The following is a 20,833-nucleotide window of genomic DNA, read 5'->3' on the forward strand; positions in this document are numbered from 1 at the left end:
GCAGCGCTGCTCGAGTCGAGCGCTTGTTTTACATGCTTCCGAGTACCTACTCCACCGCTGCAGTGCCAAGCAGTAGGCAACTGCGTCTGGAGAACCTGGCAAATCCATCGGCGCCTGTCAGATCGGCCGACGTGGAGCCGCGTCCGCATGGCCTTTGGCGCCTTACGTCATGCATGGCATTCGCACTTGGATTGGCAAGGTTCTGGACTGCTGGCCCCTACCAGTTAGTACCAGACTACCAGTCATGTGCGAGTCAACTGCTTGCAACACCCAAACACAGCCGAGTGTTCCGTAAACTCTCCCTACATTCAACTCCGTTTCAGTCCTCTGCCCTGGCCCGCCTCTACTTCTGCCTGCCCTTTCTTCTCGCCTGCGATTCTCACATCCACCACGTCTCAGATCATCTGCTTCATCGCCGTTCGTGCCTGTCATCCTCCGCGACCGCCTCTCAGCCTTGCCGATGGTCGCGTACGTCATGTTCGCCGCTCCCTAGCGCTGTACTCACACCATTCCAACACCTACCAAAAGAAAGTGAAAATCACGTTTCTCCCAACAACCGTTGTCGCGACATTCAACATGCTTGTCGCGCCCTCGCTTGTCTCCAACCATGCTGCATTTCCTTCCTTGTGGCCACCACGACTGCGTCTAGTAATCTGCCGACCTTTTTTCTTCTCATGAAACCCACTTATCCATCGTTACACATCTCCTATCATCAATTCTATCGCGACAAGCGGAACGAGAGGTCATCTCATACCAATCGTTGTTGTCATTCTCGCGCGCGCGATTCACTTGTGCACCGGACCCTCCAGACGCACGACCGCCAAGCCCGGCTGCAGTGGCTGCGCCATTAATCTGTGGCTGCGCCTGAGCCACCCCATTACCGTTTGAGCGATTCCACTCCCGTCACTTGCGCCAAAATGCCGTCTTGTACTTGCGCCAAAATGCCGTCTTATACTTACGCAGGAACGCCGTCTTATACTTGCGCAAGAATTCCGTATTATACTTACGCAAGAATGCCGTATTATACTTATGCAAGAATGCGGATACCTCAATCCCTACCTGATAACACATGTGTCAGTCCACGCTGGTCCACATGGTTTCGGGCCCTCAAACAGCTGTCCGTAGCTGACGGATCAGACCGCCTGTGGAGCTGAGCTAAACGTTACATACCGTAGAAACATTACTGAACCTGCGTAGTAGACGAGCCCAGTTGTCCTACACGCCAAGCACTTTTAACCCACTCATAATCCATAAAGCTTCTACTAGCCCACAGAAACATCAGATCCTCGCATGCCCCCGCTTTTATCAACACACTCGCCATCGGACTGGTGTGCTTTCAGCTGCCCCGGTGTTCCTCAATTCATCGGCAAGCCGTTTGGCACAGAATAACTTAGGCCAATCTCTCAAGTGGCTCCTGCCCTGCATGCCACCAAGTAGTGGACTGTGCTCAATGTGCGGGCACCGTTTGTTTAAATCTGTAGTGACCCCCGCGTGAGCTTTTACACAATCTCCCGACTCTCTTCTCTGAATCCTTATCTTTGTGCACTTCCAGACTTCTTCCTTTTCAAGTGCTTGACGTCTATCCGCCAACATGGACTTTCTCAAGAAAAAGATGAAGGAGTTACTTGACGACGACGACAAGCCCAAGGACAAGCCCACTGGTAAACTCAAATGTGCTCACAGGTGTATCGTATACCGTGTCTGACCGGAAACTAGATTCCACTGCCTCAAGCTCGCAGCCTTCCCACGGTGACTCTCACGGAACACCTGACGGTGCTGCTCCTCCTGGTGACCGTAGTCTCTCCGATGGTTACTATGGCGGCGGCGGTCAGGGTGGTCCTCCCCAACAGCAGGGATATGGTCAGCCACCTCAGCAACAGTACGGCCAACCGCCACAGCAGGGGTATGGTCAGCCACCTCAGCAACAGTACGGCCAACCGCCACAGCAGCAGTATGGCGCGCCTCAAGATTATGGCCAGCCCCAGGGCTACCCTCCTCAGTACAATCACGGCCCTCCCACAACTCAGGGTCCTCCAGCTCCGTACGGTGCTCCGCCTCCAATGCCACCAGGCTGGACCCAGCAGTGGGACCAGAACAGCCAGCGTTGGTTCTACATTGAACAGGCCACAGGTCGCACCCAGTGGGACCCTCCCTCCAACCTGCCCCCTGGTCCATACGCTCCCCCAGGTCCAAACGCACCCTACGCTGCCGGGGCTGGCCACGACGAGCGTGGCCTCTTCGGCAACACTCACGGACACAGTGGTCATGACTACAACACGGCGCCAGGCGCTCCCGCTGATCCCTACAAGGCAGAGAAGGAGAAGAAAGACAAGGGTCACTCGACCGCCATGCTTGCAGCTGCGGGCATCGGCGGTGTCGCTGCGGGCGCTTGGATTGGCCACGAGCTGAGTATGCCAATCATCTCGAGCCTGACATTAGCATGCTAACGCATAACAGCAGAGGACTCGGACGACGAGAAGAAGCAGAGCTACGCTGCTCCCGCTGCTCCCGCTGCGGCTGCTGCACCTGCGGCTGCTGCCCCAGCCGCATATGCCGCCCCTCCTCCTGCTGACCCCTACGCTAACGACCCGTACGGTGACCAAGCTTTCCAGGAGCCTCCACCGGTCCCTACTCACGACGAAGATGGCAGCTCCATCTCAAGTAGTGACCGCGAGTCGCTTGAGGAGAAGCGCGAGGAGCTCATCGAGGCGCAAGAAGAGTATCAGGAGGAGCTCGAAGAAGCGTACGACGACTGAAACTAAATGCTTCGTGCTTTCGATCGTTCCAGTACATGTCCTCGAAAAGATGGTAATGGTCGACATTTCCTAGTTCTTTACTTCTCTGCTCAGCAGGATCATGATTAGCATGGCGCAGGGACGCGATGTGCAACTCCCATCCAACCTGGGAACCTTTGGTTTCTCAAAACATCGGATGAAAATTCACGGCTACAGTCAATCGACGAAGCCTTCTAACCCAAACTCCGTCCTCCCCGTGTGAGTGAGTGAACCAGACGTGCCCGCCCTGTGGATATATCGCACGTGAAGCCTAAACAGCTAGAAAACGTAGCGCGTGCATAGCCCGCCAAACCCCCATCCTCTTCCATTCAAGATGCCCCCAATCCACACGCGCTCAGCAGCAGCAGTCAAAGCAATCCAGACAGCACTCGCACGTCTCCCCGCACAACCAACAACAACATAGCGTCGCCAAACACGCAGCCAGACACCCGCGGTCCTTCTTCTCCTCCTGCGGCGGCGGCGGTGGTGGTCCCTGCTGGTAGTACATCTGCACCCACCAGCGCGTCAGCACGCTGTCATCTCAAGCCCAGTCCCCGTCTGCTCCGCAAACAAAACAACACGCACCTGCTGCGGCGGCGGCGGCGGGCCTTGCACATACTGGCCCTGCGGCGGCGGCTGGGCGTAGTACCCCTGGTTTGGCTGCTGGTACGACATGAGTGTGCGTGGGGTGGGTGATTCAGGGACCGCGTGTCGTTGCGTTAAGCTCTTTCGTGGCTGAGCTGGAGCCAGAAAAAGAAAGGGGGCTGGTGATGTGAGGCGTCGAGGCGTGGCAGGTGCAAAAAGGTAGGTGTGGCAGAGGAGAGCAAAGTGTGGCAGAAACGAAATGAGGGGGGGACTGGGTTACTTGCGGCTGTGCGGAAATGTGGTACCCATGGTAGGGTGTCGGTTTAAATCTTTTGCCATTACACGGCTTCGGGAGTTGCGGCATCAGAGCGCACCAGGGGAGGAGGGGCTTTGTTGGTACCAAGACTGCGTATAGCGAGGCGCACACGCCGTCTGACAGACGCGGCGAGATCTGGCAGCCGTGGAAGTCCCCGGCCTGCTGCTGCTGCTGCTGCTGCTCTCACAGCGGTTTTCGTAATGGGGGCATGGGTTAGTCACTACGCGCCGCCGAGCAGCCACAGGTGTGTGGCAGCAGAGGACAAGGTGGAGCCTGCGAAGCCACTGTTGCAACGCTGTTGTCCCTGGCGGCTGGGCACTGCGGTACGCGTGTATATGTGTCTTGGCAGTGGTAGGAAGAGGTGAGGCGCATGACCGAGTGCCTGCAGTGCAGCAACCAAGACCGCACAGTGACAGAAACAAAACGGTGAGTGAACACGACTCACGGAAACAAAGCCCCCTCGTCTGCTTGTTTCCTAGTGTTTATACCTCACATTCCTAGCCACGTAAACGCACAATTTCCCACAAGGTCATCGTGCAGTGAAAGACAGATACAAACGCTCGGGATTGCGATGGGAGGTGAGGTTGCAAGCGTGCCGAACATCCGGACGCTAGACAGGGGCTGCCTGCGCCCCTAGTGTGGCGCCCGCAGCCACCGGAAAGGGCAACAGGGTGGCTTTGCGATGAATGTGGTCTTCGATACACTGCTGCGTATCGCTGTAATGGATATATTACCGTAAGCTTGGCTGCATCGTTAAACTCAACTGGAAGAGTGCAGGTTGGAAGAGTCCTGTGAACCCGTCCTTGGTCGAGATCACATCACTGTTCGGGATCGAGGCGGCTGCGTCCGGCACGCCGTTCCATGCGCTGCTGGCCTAGGTCAGGGGAAGCGTCGAGGCCGCGGGCGAAGTGGAAACGCAGCGGACCGAGGCGCTGACAGCTCGAGGGTCTCAGGGTCTTGCTTGCATCGTCGAACTCTGCTAGGAATGCGTTGGAAGGTTAAGCGTTGCGGTCATGTTGAGGGTAGGGTGTAAGGCATTCAAGTTCCAACTAGACGATTGGCTACAAACGTTCATCGTTCCTCTTCTTCTTTTACTTCTTCCTTGACAACAGCCTCCTCTGTCAGGCCAGGGACGAAGTTCCTCTCCTCCCGCCGCTGTTGCACCCACTGTCCAAACGGTCTCCAGATCGCTTCCTTTTCCGCCGGCTTCAGACTTGCCGCCAACCCACTTGTACTTGTCGTGACGAACACCTTGCTCCCAACCCATTCCGCCTCTCCCTCCACTCTTCCCATGTTATGCTTCTCGTCCTGCCACCCGTACCTGAATTCCTCCTTCTTCATGTTCCTGCTATACTTGAATCGCCAAATCGCCTCCCAAATCCCCTTGCCCACAATGCACACCGCCTCAGGCCTGAACGCTGCAAACTTCCTCTCCAGCTCTCTCGTGCCCTCGCTCATCTCATCCTTGCTCAACTCCGCCGCATCCTTGGACGGCCTGCTTACGATATTCGTGTTGCCCACACAGTACTTCGTCGGCAGGCTTCTGTCTTCGCTAGGCGCCAATCGCCGATCCGTAAGGCCTGAGGAGTGCAGAAGCTTCCAGAAATGGTTCGATGGGTGTGCGTATGCGTGTCCATGCAAAGCAGTGCTGACACCGGGATTGGTGCCGACGAAAACGCCTATCAGGCCTGGTTCTAGGATATCGACCAGCGGGGACAGGTGAGCATATTTAGAGGGATCCGCATACTTGCTAGATTTCCGCTGCTTTTTGCGAGGGCGAGGTGACAACGATGATGAGGCTGCTGTTGGTGATATTGCCTTGGTGGTGACCGTGGTAGTGCGTGGACGCTTTGTTGTCGCTCGAGGTGATGTAAGCATGGGTGCATCGTTCTCCTTCGTTGAGCCATTTGCGTATTGGTACTTCGCTAAATAACTTTTGAAGGATGTAGACGGCGGTGATGGCAGCAGTTCAGGGGGGTCCGAAAGATCGCTTGAGGGTTCCTCTAGCTTTACAAGAACATTTGTTCGCGCGGCGGATCGCATTCGCGGCATTGCTACACTTTGAGAGTTGACGCTAGTTGATTGTTCTGGGTGACTTGGTCAATGTCTGGCTTGTGTGCGTTGTTGGTCAGAGGTTTAGGTTTGCTGAACGCGTTGACGTCATTCTGTTGTTCTCACACGATCTATCACGGCATGCCATCTGTCAGATGTAGAGGGCGATGGATATTGCCACTGGCTATGAGCTGGCAATCAGCACCGCAGGATAAGTGAACGGAGGATGAGTATGGTGTAGTGGCTGTACGCCACAGCGTGTTGAATTCAGCGATCGTAGCCCACCAGGCTTCGTGTCGACAGTTCCTGCTTGAACAATATCAAGCCCTGAGCGTCTCAAGACTCTCGATATATATACTAGAACATTATTTTACCTCCGTGGATTTGTACCCGTCTCCATCATAACAGAAAATCGCCCTCCAGCCTTTCAATATTCAAGAGAAGCTCTCGATCCGAACCAGCGCCATGCTTTGTGTAATTGGTAAGATGCTAAATTTGTCGAAAACGAGTATGGGAATCGTGCGCCATGCATTAAAATTCATAGGGTATCAGGTCAAACGATTGTTGAGAAGAAATTTAAGTGGTACCCGGCGATATCGCGGGTGAATCGATGTGTTCGCCTGGGCCAGGGTTCATCGAGAACGGCGCTTGCGAGGCAGGGGTGGGCGAAGGTTGCGATTTGGAGGATTCTACTTTTGGCGATGGGCCGGCCGAATGTGTCTTCTCGCCTTCGTCCTCCTCGACAATAGGAGAACAGTAGGTTTTGAGCACGTGTTTCAGCGCTGGTCGACGGATAGGTTTGGATAGGAAGAAATCCATACCGGATTCCATACATTGCTGAACGTTCGACTATAGTATTGTTAGTATATGCGTACTAGGGCTGGCAGTGCAGGTACATACCTCTTCAGCATAAGCGGTCAAAGCGACAATAGGCGCGGAGAATCCAGACTGTCGAATCAGTCGTGTTGAGTCCAGACCATCCATGTTCGGCATTTGCACGTCCATAAAAATTAGGTTGTACGGATCGCCTGCTTCCATACTTTCCTTGACCCTGTCGAGCGCTTCTTGTCCATCTTTCGCCACTGTCACGTCGTACACATCTTCGAGTTTAAGCATTCGCATGACAACAATCTGGTTGGTTGTGTTGTCTTCAGCGACAAGGACCTTGATCTTTTTGCCCCCTTTTGTGGCCTCAGCTTCCACACGCTCTATCGCCTTCGCCTGTGAGTTGGGAGATTCCAAGGGTGCGTTGGATGCGAAGAAAGGTTGGCTGAGGCCGACTAGACGTGGTTTCGAATCCGATTCGAAAGCAACAGGGCCAGTACCAGCTCCACTAGCAGCAGCCGCTGCGTTTACAACAGGGACAGAGCCACTCTTGACTGAATGACCTGAGCGTATCGACCGAGCGTCTTCCCGTGACGCAACACGAGACTCATCGACAGACGAGTTGCGCCGCGAGTTGGGATCAACCTGGGAGCTTGCCGTACTGTCGGCGCGATTTGAAAGATGCTTGATCGGTATCGACATAGCAAATACGCTGCCGTGCCCGACTTCGCTCTTCAAGCCAATGGTACCTTTCATCAAGCCAGCCAGTTGCGAGCAGATACTGAGACCAAGACCGGTGCCGCCGAACTTCTTGCTTAGACCCAAGTCACCTTGGACGAAAGGCTCAAAGATCTTGCCGTGGATATCCTCGGGAATACCAGGACCGGTGTCTTCAACCTCAAACTCAAATGCCAGCCATCGCCCTGGCGGAGGGGTCGCCGCTCGGTCCGACATCATGATATGCGAGTACGCGTTCGGCTTCTCCAGCGCGTTGATATGGTTAGCTGTTGCAAACCCGTTCGGAGTTGTCGTCGACATTGAGCCCGCTTCTGAACTAGTAGCCCGGAAACGGTTCTTCGAATTCCTCCCTGAACTCTGCCTAGAAGCCAGCGAGGTTTTTCGGCTGTCAGTCATGTGGGCTTCCCCAGTGCAGCGGATTGTCATTGTGACTTTTCCGCCTTGGGGTGTGAACTTGAGACTGTTTGATACCAGGTTGATGACGACTTGCAGAATCCGGTGCTGGTCTCCGTAGAGGATCATGTCTTTGAGGCGGCCAAGTCCGAAAGGGCCCAAGCCACCGTCGTGGTTGGGTTGGCCGTCGTCGTTGAGGTTGGCGTCGTATGGCCCCTCGAATCGTACGTTCAAGCTGATCCCGCCCTCTCTCGCCTGCTTGTCGAAGATAGCCAGTACTTGAGAGCTGATGTCGCGTAGCCTGAACTCTTTCTCATCCAAGCTCAGCTGCTGTCCAACCTGGTTCTTACTGAACGTCAAAAGATCTGTTAGGAGATTGAGCAATAGATCGCCGCTCTTGTAGATGATCCCTAAAGATCTTCTTAGCTTGACTGGGTCGTCTTCAGACATGCAAACCGCGCACATGCCCAAGATGCCATTGAGTGGCGTCTTCAGCTCGTGCGAGATATTGGCTATGAACAAGGTCTTGCTCTCGTTCGCCGCTTCGGCAGCTTTCTTGCTCTCATTCAGCTCAGCTGTTCGTTGCTGTACTCTTTCCTCAAGCCTTTCGTATTGCATCATGAGCTCATCCGTCATCTCGTTAAAGGTTTTGGTAAGGTCAGTCAACTCGTCGTGTATTAGATGTTTTCTGTCTTTCACTTTTCCAGGAATACGGAACTGCCGCCTTCGTTGTGCATCTTTCTTCTCGGCTTTGTTCGCCCTTTGGTTTCTTCTGTAATGGATGACCTGGCCGAAAAAGCCTTCTTTCCGAGCCAGTACTTCATCTTGGACATCGTTCGCTCCATCGTTGGCCGAGCCTATGCTGACGTCGTCTTCGAAGAGGTGAGGAGCCACAGTTTTCTTCGTTGCATCTCGCAGGCGTCGGATCGGTCGGCTCGAGTAGTGGGCGATGGGAAAGGTGAGCAAAATCATAGCACCCATGGTGCCAAAGACGCAAGCAAGGATGACGTTGCGCAGATGGTAGATAGGTCCCCAGACTTCTCCGTGCGTCTGCTCGATAATGACCACCCAGTCAACCATAGGGCTGTCCACTCTACCGTATCCAATGGCTACGTTTTCGCCCTGCTCGTTGTGCGTCGAGACGATGCTTCCAGCGTTGTTTGTGGCGCCCGTTTTCTTGGTGAAAGCTTGTTTGATGGCGGGAAATTCGACCCAATCGAAAGGCGGCGGGTTGAGAGCAACTTCGTATTGGCCATGCCGATTCACATCGTCTCTGACCGTTGGAGGGACTAGGAAGCGGACCTGGGCGTTCTTAGGCGGATCGGGCTTCGGCGAGTCGTACAGGTATCCAGACGGGAAGTGGTTGGTAGCATTTTCCGGTCCAAACATCATCGTAAGACCGCTCTCACCGAGACCCTCGAGCTGATTGACGACATTGGTCAGAAGCGACGCATCCAGTACGGCTGTGAGCCAGCCAAGAGTGTCGATGTTCGAAGTGTTGTTGATGATTGGCAGTGTGATCGACACGAGGCTGAGACTGTCGTTGACTCTGTAAGGCCCGGAGAACATATAGCTGGAGTTGTCGATGGCTCGGCCGTCGTATTCAGCCTCGTATCTATTGAAGGTTGAATTATATTGTATCGAACGAACATCGAATCTTGGATAAAGCTCGGGGATGAAGCCGTAATCCGGGTCGCCCAAGGTGGCAGGTTGTCCGTCGGGTGTGTTGTAAGGCAGCTGCACATCGAGCATGGTGTTGGCCGTGCGACTGAACAGGACGTTGCTCGATGTGTTGTAAGGGTATATGCGAGCTTGCACAGCAATGCGGTTCCTCCTGTCACCGGTGAAGATAGCATCGTAGTCTTCTTCTGTCCGACCCCAGTTGTTCGCCGTGTCGTTGCCGAGGTAATAACGTTGCAGAGCAGACTGAGGAGACAGACGGTTGGAGGCCTGGACGACTATGATCTGCATGAGGTTCAGGTTCGAGGTGATTTGGGCGGCCTTGAGCGAAGCGGTCAGATTAAGTCGGGTAGACCTGTAACAATGTCAGCTCGCCGTCTCACTACGCGGCAGTGTTTGTGGAGAAGCACCTAATGTTGAGCACGAAGTTGTGGTTGGTGACCCAAGTCGCAATGGCAATCACGGCCAGGCCGATCATGCTCGCAAGCAGAACCAGGCATCCCAACTGTTCACGGATGGGAATGCGCATCCTGGCCATTGCCCTTCACACCAGACGGCCGGGGAGTGCTCTACTGCGATCGACAGAGTCGGGCAGCGTAAGCCCAAAGTAGCGCGGTCGTTTGTCAGAGCAGCTGGACGGCGTGGGAGACGACGATGTCGAGGGGAACTTGTGCGGCCGTGTGCATCCTAGCCCTCGGTGCGCTTGGAGGGGGGGGGGGAAGGGTCGTTGCTGGTTGTGTTGCGTGGTGGAAGGTCACGGGTGGTGTCGTGAATGCACGCAGGCGCACAACGGGCGCTGCTAGACCTAAAGGGGGCGGCGGGCTGCCTCGGACGGCAGACAAACAACTCGACTCGACGCACGGAAGCGCGGATACGCGTAAAGAAAGGACGAGCAGGTGCTCTGTGGGCGGTGGGCGGTGGGCGGTGGGCGGTGAGTAGTGGATAGTGGGTGCTGGACGGCAGTGGGGGAGAGGAACGGGGCGTTGGAAGCGAAGGAACAGTAGGCGGGCGTGAATGGCAGCGGACAACCAAAACCAGAAGAAACCAAGACCCAAACTCCAATGCACAAGCTTGCTCTGGCTGCCTAGGAGAGACACGAGCTGCGCGGACCCGTTGAAATTAAGAGCGTGCCTATGAACGCTAGCAACGTCGCTTGCAGCGAAACACGGCCTGCCTGAGCAGCCAAGCGGCATCCTGGTCAAACACCAGCCAGCCTACCCGTTCGACAAGGGGAGCGCGTCGAGACAAATGCCATTCGACAACCGCATGTTGCAGCGAGCGCAATTGCCGTGTATCAAACGTGGTCGTTCCTTCGTTTGTTTGTTCGTTCGTCCATTTGTTCATTCACTCGCTCACCATCGTCAACCCACGGTCGTGCGAGTCTTGGCGGGTGGGGATTCACGCTGCAGACCCATTGTTTTCTTTGACACCCCCGGCAGATCAGCAAATTGATTGCGGTTTCGAGATCCAGAGCAGTCTGCCGCTTGGCAGCGTACAAGGGCCCATGCCACGCCTGCGAACGCCAGCACCCCTGTCAAGACCGGAGAGACACAATGCGCTGCTTCCAGACGGCTGTTAAAACAATACAGGGCCGAACCCACAGCGACAAGCGACTGCTGCAACCTGCCTGACAACGGCTGTTTGGCTGCATATGCAACGATGGCCCTACGGCCCGCGCCGCTGTCTGCTTAGGTTGGGATCGACTGCATGCTCTATATATATCATCATGTAAGGACTCAACCCCTCCAGGTTGCTGTTGATTCGGGCCTACACGCCTACGTGCCTTCAACTTCATCTCGTCTGCACGGCCAAGGCAATCGTCCTTCATCCGTGCACCTGAGACATCCGCGACCTGGACTGGCGTTTGCAGTGGCACGCAAAATGTTCACTTCATCTTTAATCCCCACCAACGAAGACGGTCGTTCAGAGTCACATTGTCGGCAATAATGCTTAGCTATTCATTAGTTTCATCTCGTCTCATATCAAATGACCACTTCTTGCATCATCCCATCGACTTGCCAAATGCGTTTCCTGAGTCCAATGTTGCGGATATCTCAAACGACGCTTCAGCCAGCACTGCCTCAAACTACCAAGAAACCAGCAGAGGATCCTGGTGCGTTGATGATTATTACCTTACCAACGAGCCCGTCCGTGACCTCGTTGCATCGTCATTTGAATAGTGACGCCCAAGTTTCTGCAGCTGCGTCAGAGAAACCATCAGGCTGCAAACAACCTTCCCAATACCGTCTCTCTGCATCGTTAAGCCGTCACGATAGACGACCAAGTCACCCACTTCTCCTCCCCGTACAGCCAGTGTCCCCCGATCAGAAAATGTGAGGCGCGCAATGACATGTGTCGAGTCTCTCTCACTCAGCTCCAGCGAGATGGGCCACATTCCAAGCTTCCACTTGTATACTTTGCCTCCTACTGTGAACGCCCAGTTGGCAAAATTGCGCGCTTCCATATCGAACCTTTCTGCTACACCGTCTGAACTGGTGTGGTTGAAGTGCGCGCGCGGTCGCCAGGGCAAAGGACCGTCATCGTCAAATGATATGGCTGCCAGTGTTCGCATGCGCTTTTCGCCTGTGCAGAGCACCTCCATCTCTGGCCTTTTCGAGAAGAGCCGGAATGTGTTCGTTGTGATTCGATAGGCTGAGCTCGCAGATGGGCCACACGCTACTAGCATCTGTGTTCTGCGATCGTAGCGTCTCAGGCGATATGTCTCGTATGGCCCATTGTGGTCGCTGTCATTGTATGCGGGGGCGGTCGAAGCCTCGTAGTCAGGCAGTTCCTCATCATGGTAGTGCTGGTCATCGTCAATATCGAGAGCTTCGTCCAAGCCGAGGCGTATAAATCGCTGCTGCGCGTCCATGGCGGGCTTGCATGACGGCTGGGCATGCTAGCCAAAGGGTCGCGGCATATATGTAGAGATGGTGTACATCTTGGTTGTGATAGCGCGTGCGCCGTGCGATATGATGATGATATGAGTTATTGCCGCCAATCGGTAGTCCGCTATCGACCGCCATTGACGCGTGAAAGTTGCCATATTCGATGATCGTTCTGCCGTGATACTAGCGGCTTCTGGCACAACCGCAAATTTTCTAATAGATAGACGTGTAAGTCTTTCCCAGCTCTCACTTTTCATCGCTTGTTGTCGTGTGGTTTTACGCGTGTGTCTCTTGGGCGCTGGTGTCTCCATGCCAGCTAGCGTGGACCTCATCGTCGCACATCCTCTTTCGTGCTGCATGCTCGTACAAGATCACTATTGTTGTGCGTCGACCAACACATGTCTATCGACTGTTGAGAATATCGCACTCCAGCAACTCAAAGATGCCGATTCAAGACACAGCTACTGTCAATTTGCACTTTCCAGATTTAGCTAGTTTCTCCGCAGCTCTGCAGGAGTGCCGACAACGAGCGCCTTGTCACTTCACAATGCAGCCTCACCATACACGCAACGTAATGAGAGAGTGCTCAAAGTCGCGCCGTAGCTAATATCCTCACGAGGCTGTGTAGGCCCCAGCACTATGTTCGCAGCACGTGGAGCTTGTCGTCTCTCCTCGACGAGTATGTCTACCAGCCGTTGCCTACCAAAACTAATATACGGCTGCTCGAGTTGGTGCCCTCCACGGATAGAAGCAGGGTCCGGTTTTTGTTGAAAACGTTCGAGCTGCAAAATGCGCCTGCGTTCAAGGCGCTGAGCTACACCTGGGGTCATAGCGAGATGGTTATCAATAGAGGCTTGACATCCACCAGAGAAGCAACTGCACACTGCAGCACTCATCATAGAAACCGAAGACCCTCCCAACGCGACCAAAGCAAAATCTCTGACGGTCGGACGTATCGACACCACATCATTTGCGACGGTCTTTCGATTACGATTAGAGTCATGGGCAATCTCTGAGATGCATTGCAAATGCTCGCTAATTCGACGATAACTATCTTTCACTGGACAGACGCTCTTTGCGTAGACCAAAAGAACATTCTAGAGCAGAATGCACAAGTAGCGCACATGGCTGATATCTTTCAGAAAGCTAGCGGCCTTTTGGTCTGGCTCGGTCAGGAGGACATTTTCACAAACGATGCCCTTGCTGTCATTCAGAAGGTGTCCGCCATACCTGAAAGTGACTGGTCGCTCGTGCCATACACCTCGTCCTACGATCCTGGATCAGCCCAGCACGGCCACAACCCAGATTTGACCTTTCACAATTGGCTTGGCCTCAGCACAATCATCACCGCTGACGCCTAACTACAATCTCAGTGTGCAGCAAATTTATAGTCTGTCTAGAACTGCAAAAGCTCTCTTGACAGCAACCCATCCTCTTTCCTTGCTCTCGCATGTTGAGGATGCATCAACTAGGCGCATCTCGGATCTACCTTCATGGGTGCCTAGCACAGCTGCAGCATGAGCTCGATCAAAGTGGCGGCAAGAAGCGTCGACTATTCAGAACCCAATGCGGGTACCTGGGCACTGGTCCTAGATCTCTCGAACCGGACGACGAAACTTGGATTTTTCGTCGAGGAGCGCTACCCTTCGTTCTTCAGCTACTGCTGAACGGCAACTATCGTCTGATTCGAGAGGCTTTCGTGTACGGAACCATGCATGGCGAAGCACGGGTTCCAGGATTGAGGACACAGGATATCACTATCGAATGAGCCCAACAACGATCTTGACCGTCGAAAGATCCAGTATCTCGTACTCAAACCCTGATGTATTACCGCCCGCTTCCCGAGTCCGCCATCTCAGTGTGCTTCTATGATAGGATGGGGCGATTGCTGACATCCAAACACTTCTCTCCTCCACTGACTGAGTACCAATCGTTTCTCTGCCACCTGTATACATCAGTTGCCACCCACTTCGTCTCTGTGCACCCTCTCCAAATGATCCATCATCTTGTCCTTCCTAGGAAGAGAACCTTTGTGTCCAGCCTTGATCCTATCACAACCGCTGACTGGATACGAATAACGAGGTTTCTTGCTTCCGTACCCCTTGTGGCAAGATGCGTAATGACGGTTTAGTTATGCCGGTCGACCGAATGTAAGCTCAGCACAGGTTGAGAACGGGCACTGGTATCGATCGCTGCGGGTATTGCCGTTGCTGAGAAGTAAGCCTATGATGACAGGCTTTGCATCTTGGAAAGCACCGTTGTTGGGAGTCGAGATGTGAGGCGCTGATTGTGGGGGGCGGTGGGTGGGATGGCGTTTGGAGACTCGGTGCGAGCTTGGGATATGGCCTAGTTGGCTTGGGGTGGCAAGCACGGAAGATGTGTCTTGTTGGGGAGGGTGCGAAGGCGTCTCAAAGCTGGAGTGGACAAGTCAGCTCGAGCTCGAAACATTCGATGGTTTTCCACCCTGGTTGTTCAAGGGCTTTAATGAAGCGAGGTAGCATGCCTAACACCTTTTATATATGGAATCCTGAGGTTCGGCTGAGCTGTTTAAGTCTAGTATGTATAGGCATTTATGGTGTTGGTGATGTTCTTCAATGCGAGATGTTGTGGTGCTGCTTTGCCTTGGTATCCGGCCAATAGAAACGAGCTTCTTCATTAGCAGGGGAAGAATCATGTCATTGGAAGGCTTTGGTAGGTTCGATATAGTTGGCCAGCGTAATCAATCGATGTGAACGATGGGAACCCTGTTCCCATCGCAGTAAAGGTGAAAAATCACAGGGCACGGCTAAGATGACTTTGGCATGGGCAAACAGTATCACTAATTAGCAGATCAGCAATACCCATTGCAGTCTCACACACCTGTACGAGTTAGTCTCACTCCTGCTGTTTGCGGCTGACATACCTTGACCAGCGAAAGCAACCATCTCAAAGTCCAAGCTTGGAGATTGGGGAGCTTCGCATACTCACTCTTCACTGCAGTACGCCATACCATCGTTGTTTAGATCGCCAAGTCCGAATGAATAAACGTTGGAGTGCATGTTGTCTGTCACGCCGGATGCCTGGTTTACTGGAGGCATGGCCCAGGTTGCTGTTCGTCTGATTCAGCCTGTGTCGCTGTTGACGGTCGCTCTACCTACGGTCTAAGTCCAAAGATTTGTGGGCCTTGAGAGAAGGTAAGGATGAGCTGAAAGCAGCACCATTAGAAGAGCAGGGGAAGTTGTTGGAGAGGGATGAGTTCATATTGTGTCTGTTCAGCAACAACGGGAGTGCTGAGTGGTACCGCTTTGGAAAGATCAATGAATAGAGAGATAGAGAATAAGTCTGTCGAAGATTTTGTGCAGCTTATGAGAGGCAGAGGAGTGGCTGTGACCCGCAGGTTAGAGTGGTGCCCTACTGTGCCCTACGTACAGATCAAGTTTGGGGCACAGAAGGCTGACGAATGAGGGCGCAGTGAGCCCTTTCCTAAGCCATTACTGCAATCAATCAAGCCCACCATAGTCGACTCCCCATATGTATGCATCATAACATCGTCCGTAATTTCTCATCCACACAGCCTTGTAACCTCGCACTGCAGCCTGGAGGCCTTGAAGAAACGGGTCAGTCTTTCCCTCCTCTTCCTCCTGTGTTGATGGAAAGTACTTGGCTCGAGCGACGCTGAACCAAAAAGCGGATTCGGCGGTAGCCATCAGTGCTATACCGGCATACACAGTGTAACGTACTACAGGCCTCGTCTCCTTGAGCTCAGCCCAGAGACCGAAGGCAGGTGTGGGCGGACTCTCTTGCGGCGGATGAGCTTTCCGGGAGGACATGTGTCGTTTTGAGATAGGGGCGAAGTGGGTTCTCGAGCCTGGGAGGCTGTGGAGTCGGCGTATTGCGAAAGGTGAAGCTCCTCGCGCTGGTACCAGCATCTGAACTGTACGAGCGAGGCTGATGCATTCACGACTTGATGACAGGAAGATGCAATTGAGAACAAGCACTTGATTGCCATGCAGAAGAAAGACCAAATCGAAGTCATGTCACCCTACTATACTCCCGCATCTCGCACTCCGTCGCCTGCTTCACTCGATGTTGTTGCAGTCAGCCGCCAAGCTTCATCCTCCCTTTCCGGGCGAAAACTGCGAAGTCGACGCAATTTCCCACTAGCCTCGCCAACGGACGAAGCGTGCTCATGTGCGCCGTTGACCGTTGACGTCTGCGTCGCTACGATTGCGCGACCCACGAACACATGGCGTGGGCGTGGCGGCTGCTCATGGCCAGTGGTCAGATGATGGCCGTCAGCGTTGGAGGCCAGCAGGCCAGCAGAAACGGCTGCCAGCCATTCGCTTTTTCCGTGTTTGCTGGATCGCAGAGCGGGGAAGCAGCGCGCAGGGATACCGCGGCAGCCGTCAGCGAAGGTCCACATCGTTTGTTGATGGCCCACCCTTTTGCATGCATCATTCAGGAACGCAAAGCAAACTCCACGCGCCTTGGGTCACGCAGCGCTCAACCCACAACACACCTACCACCTGTTTTCTGCGGTGCTGCTTTTGGCCCTGGAGTTGCCTACCTATTCGAGTACTATGCACACCACAGTTCGCACCGCCGCGTCCTACAACCAACTGTCCGCCATTGCCGCCCAAATACTAAGACTACCGCCCCCGCTGTAACACAACAGCACGCATGTCGACCACCAGCGCGGGCGCCATTCCAGGGCCGCGCTGTTGCTGTGGTAGCAGCGATTGCGCCTTCCTCGCCCATAACGGCCGTCTGCTTGACGGTCTCGAACGGGATGTCTCCAAAGCTGCTCAGCTCGGTCAAGTATGTCCACATTTGCATGCTCGCCGCCCTGCTGCCCCCGTCTGGCTGCTGCTCCGCTCAGCAGCTACCCTCACCTCCGCGCCATGCCGCTGACCTTTGCTCTGCAGGCCCTGCTCGTCCGCCATGAAGCCTACGTGGCCGACTCGGAGCGCGAACGTAGGCAGATGCTGGCCAACATCGAGCGCCTAGAGAACGAGAAGCTGGAACTCGAGGCCAAGAACGCGCAAACGATCAAACAGAACCGCGACCTCCTGGATCAGCTCGAGCAGCTGAACGAGTCCGTCTGCGGCTCAGACGCTCAGATCCAGGCTCTCCAGGACACGCTGCGCTCGACCGAGGAGGAGCTCCAACGGCTAGCCTCTCTATCAGCACGCACACAGCTGCTGGAGGCACAGTTGTTCGATCTGGAAAGGGAGCAGTCACGGCTACAGCACAACTTGGACACCAAGACCGTTGACGAGCGCACCGCTATACAACGCTGGCAAAAGGCCGAACGTACGCTTGGCGATCTGCAGGATCAGATCGACCGCATCGAAAGGGAGGCTCGCGAAGAGCGAGAGCGCCATGTCGAGGTGGTGGCACGCATGGAACGGAGAATGGCCGTTGAAAGTGAATTGAACACAGCAGCGGCACGGCTGAAGGCAAAGGCTGGACAAGAGAAGGACGGTAGTGCTGTCGTCTCCCATTTCGTCAAGGATATCCTGCTGGACAACGCGAATCTTCAACACGGCATACTGGAGCTGAGAGAAATGCTGGTGAACTCGAATGAAGAAGTCGAGCGACTACGAGACCAGCTGAGGGTACACCAACCTGTTTCCACTTCACCAATTCAAGAATCTTCTGGGACAACCCTAGACCAAGAGATAGATTTGGAGACTGAGGTTGTTGAGCCAATCGGGGGCCAGGAGTTGCATATCCATCACCACTACCACGGCTCGAAACCAGCCAAGTCCCTCCCAAAGGTACAAGCACAGCGACGACACAGCAAGAAAAAGCGCTTCAGCCTGACGTCTGGCCACTTCGATCCTGCACCTTCTCTCAATCGGACCTCGACAGCTACCATCCTTTCTCAGACCGCAGTTACTGTGCCCAATTCTCACCGCTGGTCACAAGCAACGACACTCGGGCCCGGTTCCCTTCCAAGTTCGCCTGTGTCTGACTCGTATCGTGGCTCCATGTACGACCGTGTGTTCAGCGATGCAGCTTACGACTCATCAAGACCTACTAGTCCTCCGGACTCCATAGACATGCACTCTCCCATGTTCGGCCCTACAAAGTCCAATGACTACCCCTTCGACTCAGATTCATCTCGTCATCACCGGAGGAGTAGATCGCGGAGTTTGAAGCCTCCGGTGATGTTGTCAGCAGCTCGCAGTGCTAGTACACCAATTGTCATGACCACCAAGAGTGCTGCCCTGGCCGTCATTTCCGCCGTCAGTAGTCCAGCAGGGTCATACACGGATAACGCCTTTGCCCACTCGCCAACACCGATCATCCCCGAAACTCAGGCTGCGATACCTGAAGAGACCGAGGAGGCTTCAAATTCAGGATCCGAAGACGCCCTATTTTTTTCACCAGACGAAGTGGAGAGGGATAACGATATCATCTCTACTATCACACCTGCACGACCTGCGCTACGTCGCCACGCATCTCACGAATCACTTATATCAATTTCTGGAATGGACATACATACCCTGCAATCTCGCCCTGCCCAACTTCTAATGTCAACCCATTCACGCTTCTCAACACCCAAAGGTGCCGGCTCAGTGGATCCTGAGCTTACCCCATGGACTGCAACCGCTCATGGCAGCCTCTCGCAAAGAAGAACTGATAACAGCGATACTCGATCCTTCCTCTACTCCACAATTGCAAATCAGAAGCGTGGTCCAAGAAAAAGTGAAGGGCCACCGTCAGGGAAGAGCTCTGGAGGGTGGTTCTTTGGCAAGTGGGGGGCGACTCCAACATCTTTCTCGACATCACCTGCCGCTTCACCGACGCTACGCCCAACCTCATCTGAGTCGCGTCAGACGCAGTCTTCGCAAGACACCGCCAAAGCAACAACGCCTGAGCCTACGGGCGCGAAGAAGAAGGCAACTGCGAAGCCTACGCCTGCTAAGGCGAAGCTCAGACCAAGTGGTGTCAATCAGAATGGCCCTATATGGGGCTTCTTCGATAGTATCCCTGAAACTCCAACAAAGGTTGTGGTCATTGACTATGATGCTGAGGCGTTAGGAGAGGCGCTGAACGATCGTAGTCCGCCGCGCATTATTGGTGACGTCTGAATGGGGTGCAGGACTGGTGCCAGACGCTCGTTATACATTAATTCTTTTCTGGATGCTTTTGATTTCTACTGACCTTTACCATCATTTAATGTTTTCTTATTGTTTGGGAAAGAGGGTCACATCGTTACATTCTTTTGGATAGAAGAACGATATGCGTGTACAGCAGACCAGATGAGCTTGGATAGAGAAGGTGAGTCGACGTTGTGGATGAAAGAGTACCGGAGTGTAAATATACCCCTGACACCGAACGGTGGTTTCATATGTATTGAAGAGCAGCAGAGAAGCTGGGAGAATGGAAGCAATATACTTATCACACTGCATTGTAAGCCTAGTACTGGAGTCGCGGAGGTGTTCTAATCTGTTCGTCCGTGATGCTGATGCAATACAGATTGGTTGAGAGGCTGGTTATCAGAATCTCACATACTTCAACTACGACTTGTTCAAGCTCGTCTGTAATGTCAGGCAGGTATTGCAGACGTTGGAACTTGAAGGGGACTAAAGTACCTGTCTCTCAGTTACCAGGCTAATCGATATCTATCGCGAGGTTGATCATAAGCTGAATTGATATATATCTATCCTTTCGCTCGAATACATTGTATCTATCAAATCTATCAAACTAGCCGTACAGCTTCTAGCTAGAGCAGATAGCTATCAGCTAAGCTGTTGAGTAGCTAGCAAGACGGCCGTCCCGACCGTTCTGACAAAGCCGCTACGCAGTCACCAAAGTCACCAACTCCAACCACGTTTGGTTTTCCTAACACAGCTTCATTTCCGCTCCTTTGCCGGTGGCGTACCAAGGCTGTGTGCTGAGCATTTCCTGGGGCTAGGCGGCATGCCAAGGCTAGCCCGTCACATGTGGCTGGCAATACGGAAAGAGATACTCCATGCCAAAGGTTCTTGGATTGTCAGACTTTATCTGCACGCGCGCAGGCCGCCCACCCGCGCCAAGTGTTCGGGATTACTATACTTTCTTAGCACAGCTAGATACGTGACGCCCTGCTTTGCCCCTTTTGCTAATGTTCTGTCTGGAAGCTTACGGGATATCTTTAGTATATTTTTATTCCTTGAGGTCATTGGTAGACTGTTGTTGTATAATCCTTTCTGCTCTGGATAGAGAAGCGGCGTTAACTACTGTCTATACAGCCTTAGCAATTTCCGTCAAATCTTTGTTGAGCATACATTCCCTATGTTTTGGTTCGATGTTGTCTTTTGAGGTAAGGCATTTGAGTAGGTGTATTGGCAGGGATTTCGATTTACGCCACAGGGCCATTTGTGTCTCAATCTCCGGGAATTTCCTTCAATTGTTAGCTTTGTTGTCTGTCACTAGTCCGTCTAGGTCTAGTGGCACAGTCAACCCCATGGGGAGCATGGAATCCCCGCATCTTGGCTCTCGTGTTGGTCCTCACCCTTCCTGGGCGTGACTATGCTGCGTCGCTTGCTCGATTGGCTCCAAGAAATCTCGGGCCAGTGGTGGCCGAGGGTATAACATATATTCATCCGTGA

The 20,833-nt window shown here is 53.8% G+C and overlaps 6 protein-coding genes across 6 annotated transcripts, besides 6 other annotated features; 3 read left to right on the forward strand and 3 right to left on the reverse strand.

The window, feature by feature from the left end:
• Positions 1-1,591: 1,591 nt before the first annotated feature.
• EKO05_0003813 (uncharacterized protein) lies at positions 1,592-2,756 on the forward strand (the record flags this gene model as incomplete). Its single annotated transcript, XM_038938397.1, has 3 exons — positions 1,592-1,661; positions 1,717-2,409; positions 2,458-2,756. The coding sequence occupies 3 exons, from the start codon at positions 1,592-1,594 to the stop codon at positions 2,754-2,756; spliced, it is 1,062 nt and encodes a 353-aa protein (XP_038800464.1).
• Positions 2,492-2,548: a tandem repeat.
• A 605-nt stretch (positions 2,757-3,361) lies between the features above and the next one.
• Positions 3,362-3,380: a tandem repeat.
• A 454-nt stretch (positions 3,381-3,834) lies between these two features.
• Positions 3,835-3,857: a tandem repeat.
• An 888-nt stretch (positions 3,858-4,745) lies between these two features.
• Positions 4,746-4,776: a tandem repeat.
• Positions 4,747-5,718, reverse strand: EKO05_0003814 (Thymine-DNA glycosylase; the record flags this gene model as incomplete). Its single annotated transcript, XM_038945262.2, has 1 exon — positions 4,747-5,718. One exon carries the CDS (start codon positions 5,716-5,718, stop codon positions 4,747-4,749), a length of 972 nt encoding a protein of 323 aa, XP_038800463.2.
• Positions 5,719-6,303: 585 nt separating this feature from the next.
• On the reverse strand, positions 6,304-9,892 carry EKO05_0003815 (Histidine kinase; the record flags this gene model as incomplete). The annotated part of the gene is made up of 3 exons (XM_038938385.2): positions 6,304-6,576; positions 6,628-9,718; positions 9,774-9,892. 3 exons carry the CDS (start codon positions 9,890-9,892, stop codon positions 6,304-6,306), a joined length of 3,483 nt encoding a protein of 1,160 aa, XP_038800462.2.
• A 374-nt stretch (positions 9,893-10,266) lies between these two features.
• Positions 10,267-10,297: a tandem repeat.
• A 370-nt stretch (positions 10,298-10,667) lies between these two features.
• Positions 10,668-10,717: a tandem repeat.
• Positions 10,718-11,491: 774 nt separating this feature from the next.
• Positions 11,492-12,235, reverse strand: EKO05_0003816 (uncharacterized protein; the record flags this gene model as incomplete). Its single annotated transcript, XM_059636239.1, has 1 exon — positions 11,492-12,235. The coding sequence occupies one exon, from the start codon at positions 12,233-12,235 to the stop codon at positions 11,492-11,494; it is 744 nt and encodes a 247-aa protein (XP_059492222.1).
• A 1,140-nt stretch (positions 12,236-13,375) lies between these two features.
• EKO05_0003817 (uncharacterized protein) lies at positions 13,376-13,612 on the forward strand (the record flags this gene model as incomplete). The annotated part of the gene is made up of 1 exon (XM_038945261.2): positions 13,376-13,612. The coding sequence occupies one exon, from the start codon at positions 13,376-13,378 to the stop codon at positions 13,610-13,612; it is 237 nt and encodes a 78-aa protein (XP_038800460.2).
• A 3,298-nt stretch (positions 13,613-16,910) lies between these two features.
• On the forward strand, positions 16,911-19,330 carry EKO05_0003818 (uncharacterized protein; the record flags this gene model as incomplete). The annotated part of the gene is made up of 2 exons (XM_059636240.1): positions 16,911-17,048; positions 17,156-19,330. 2 exons carry the CDS (start codon positions 16,911-16,913, stop codon positions 19,328-19,330), a joined length of 2,313 nt encoding a protein of 770 aa, XP_059492223.1.
• Positions 19,331-20,833: the final 1,503 nt, after the last annotated feature.

This window comes from Ascochyta rabiei, chromosome 5, assembly GCF_004011695.2.
Source record: "Ascochyta rabiei chromosome 5, complete sequence".
Taxonomy (NCBI): Eukaryota; Fungi; Ascomycota; class Dothideomycetes; order Pleosporales; family Didymellaceae; genus Ascochyta; species Ascochyta rabiei.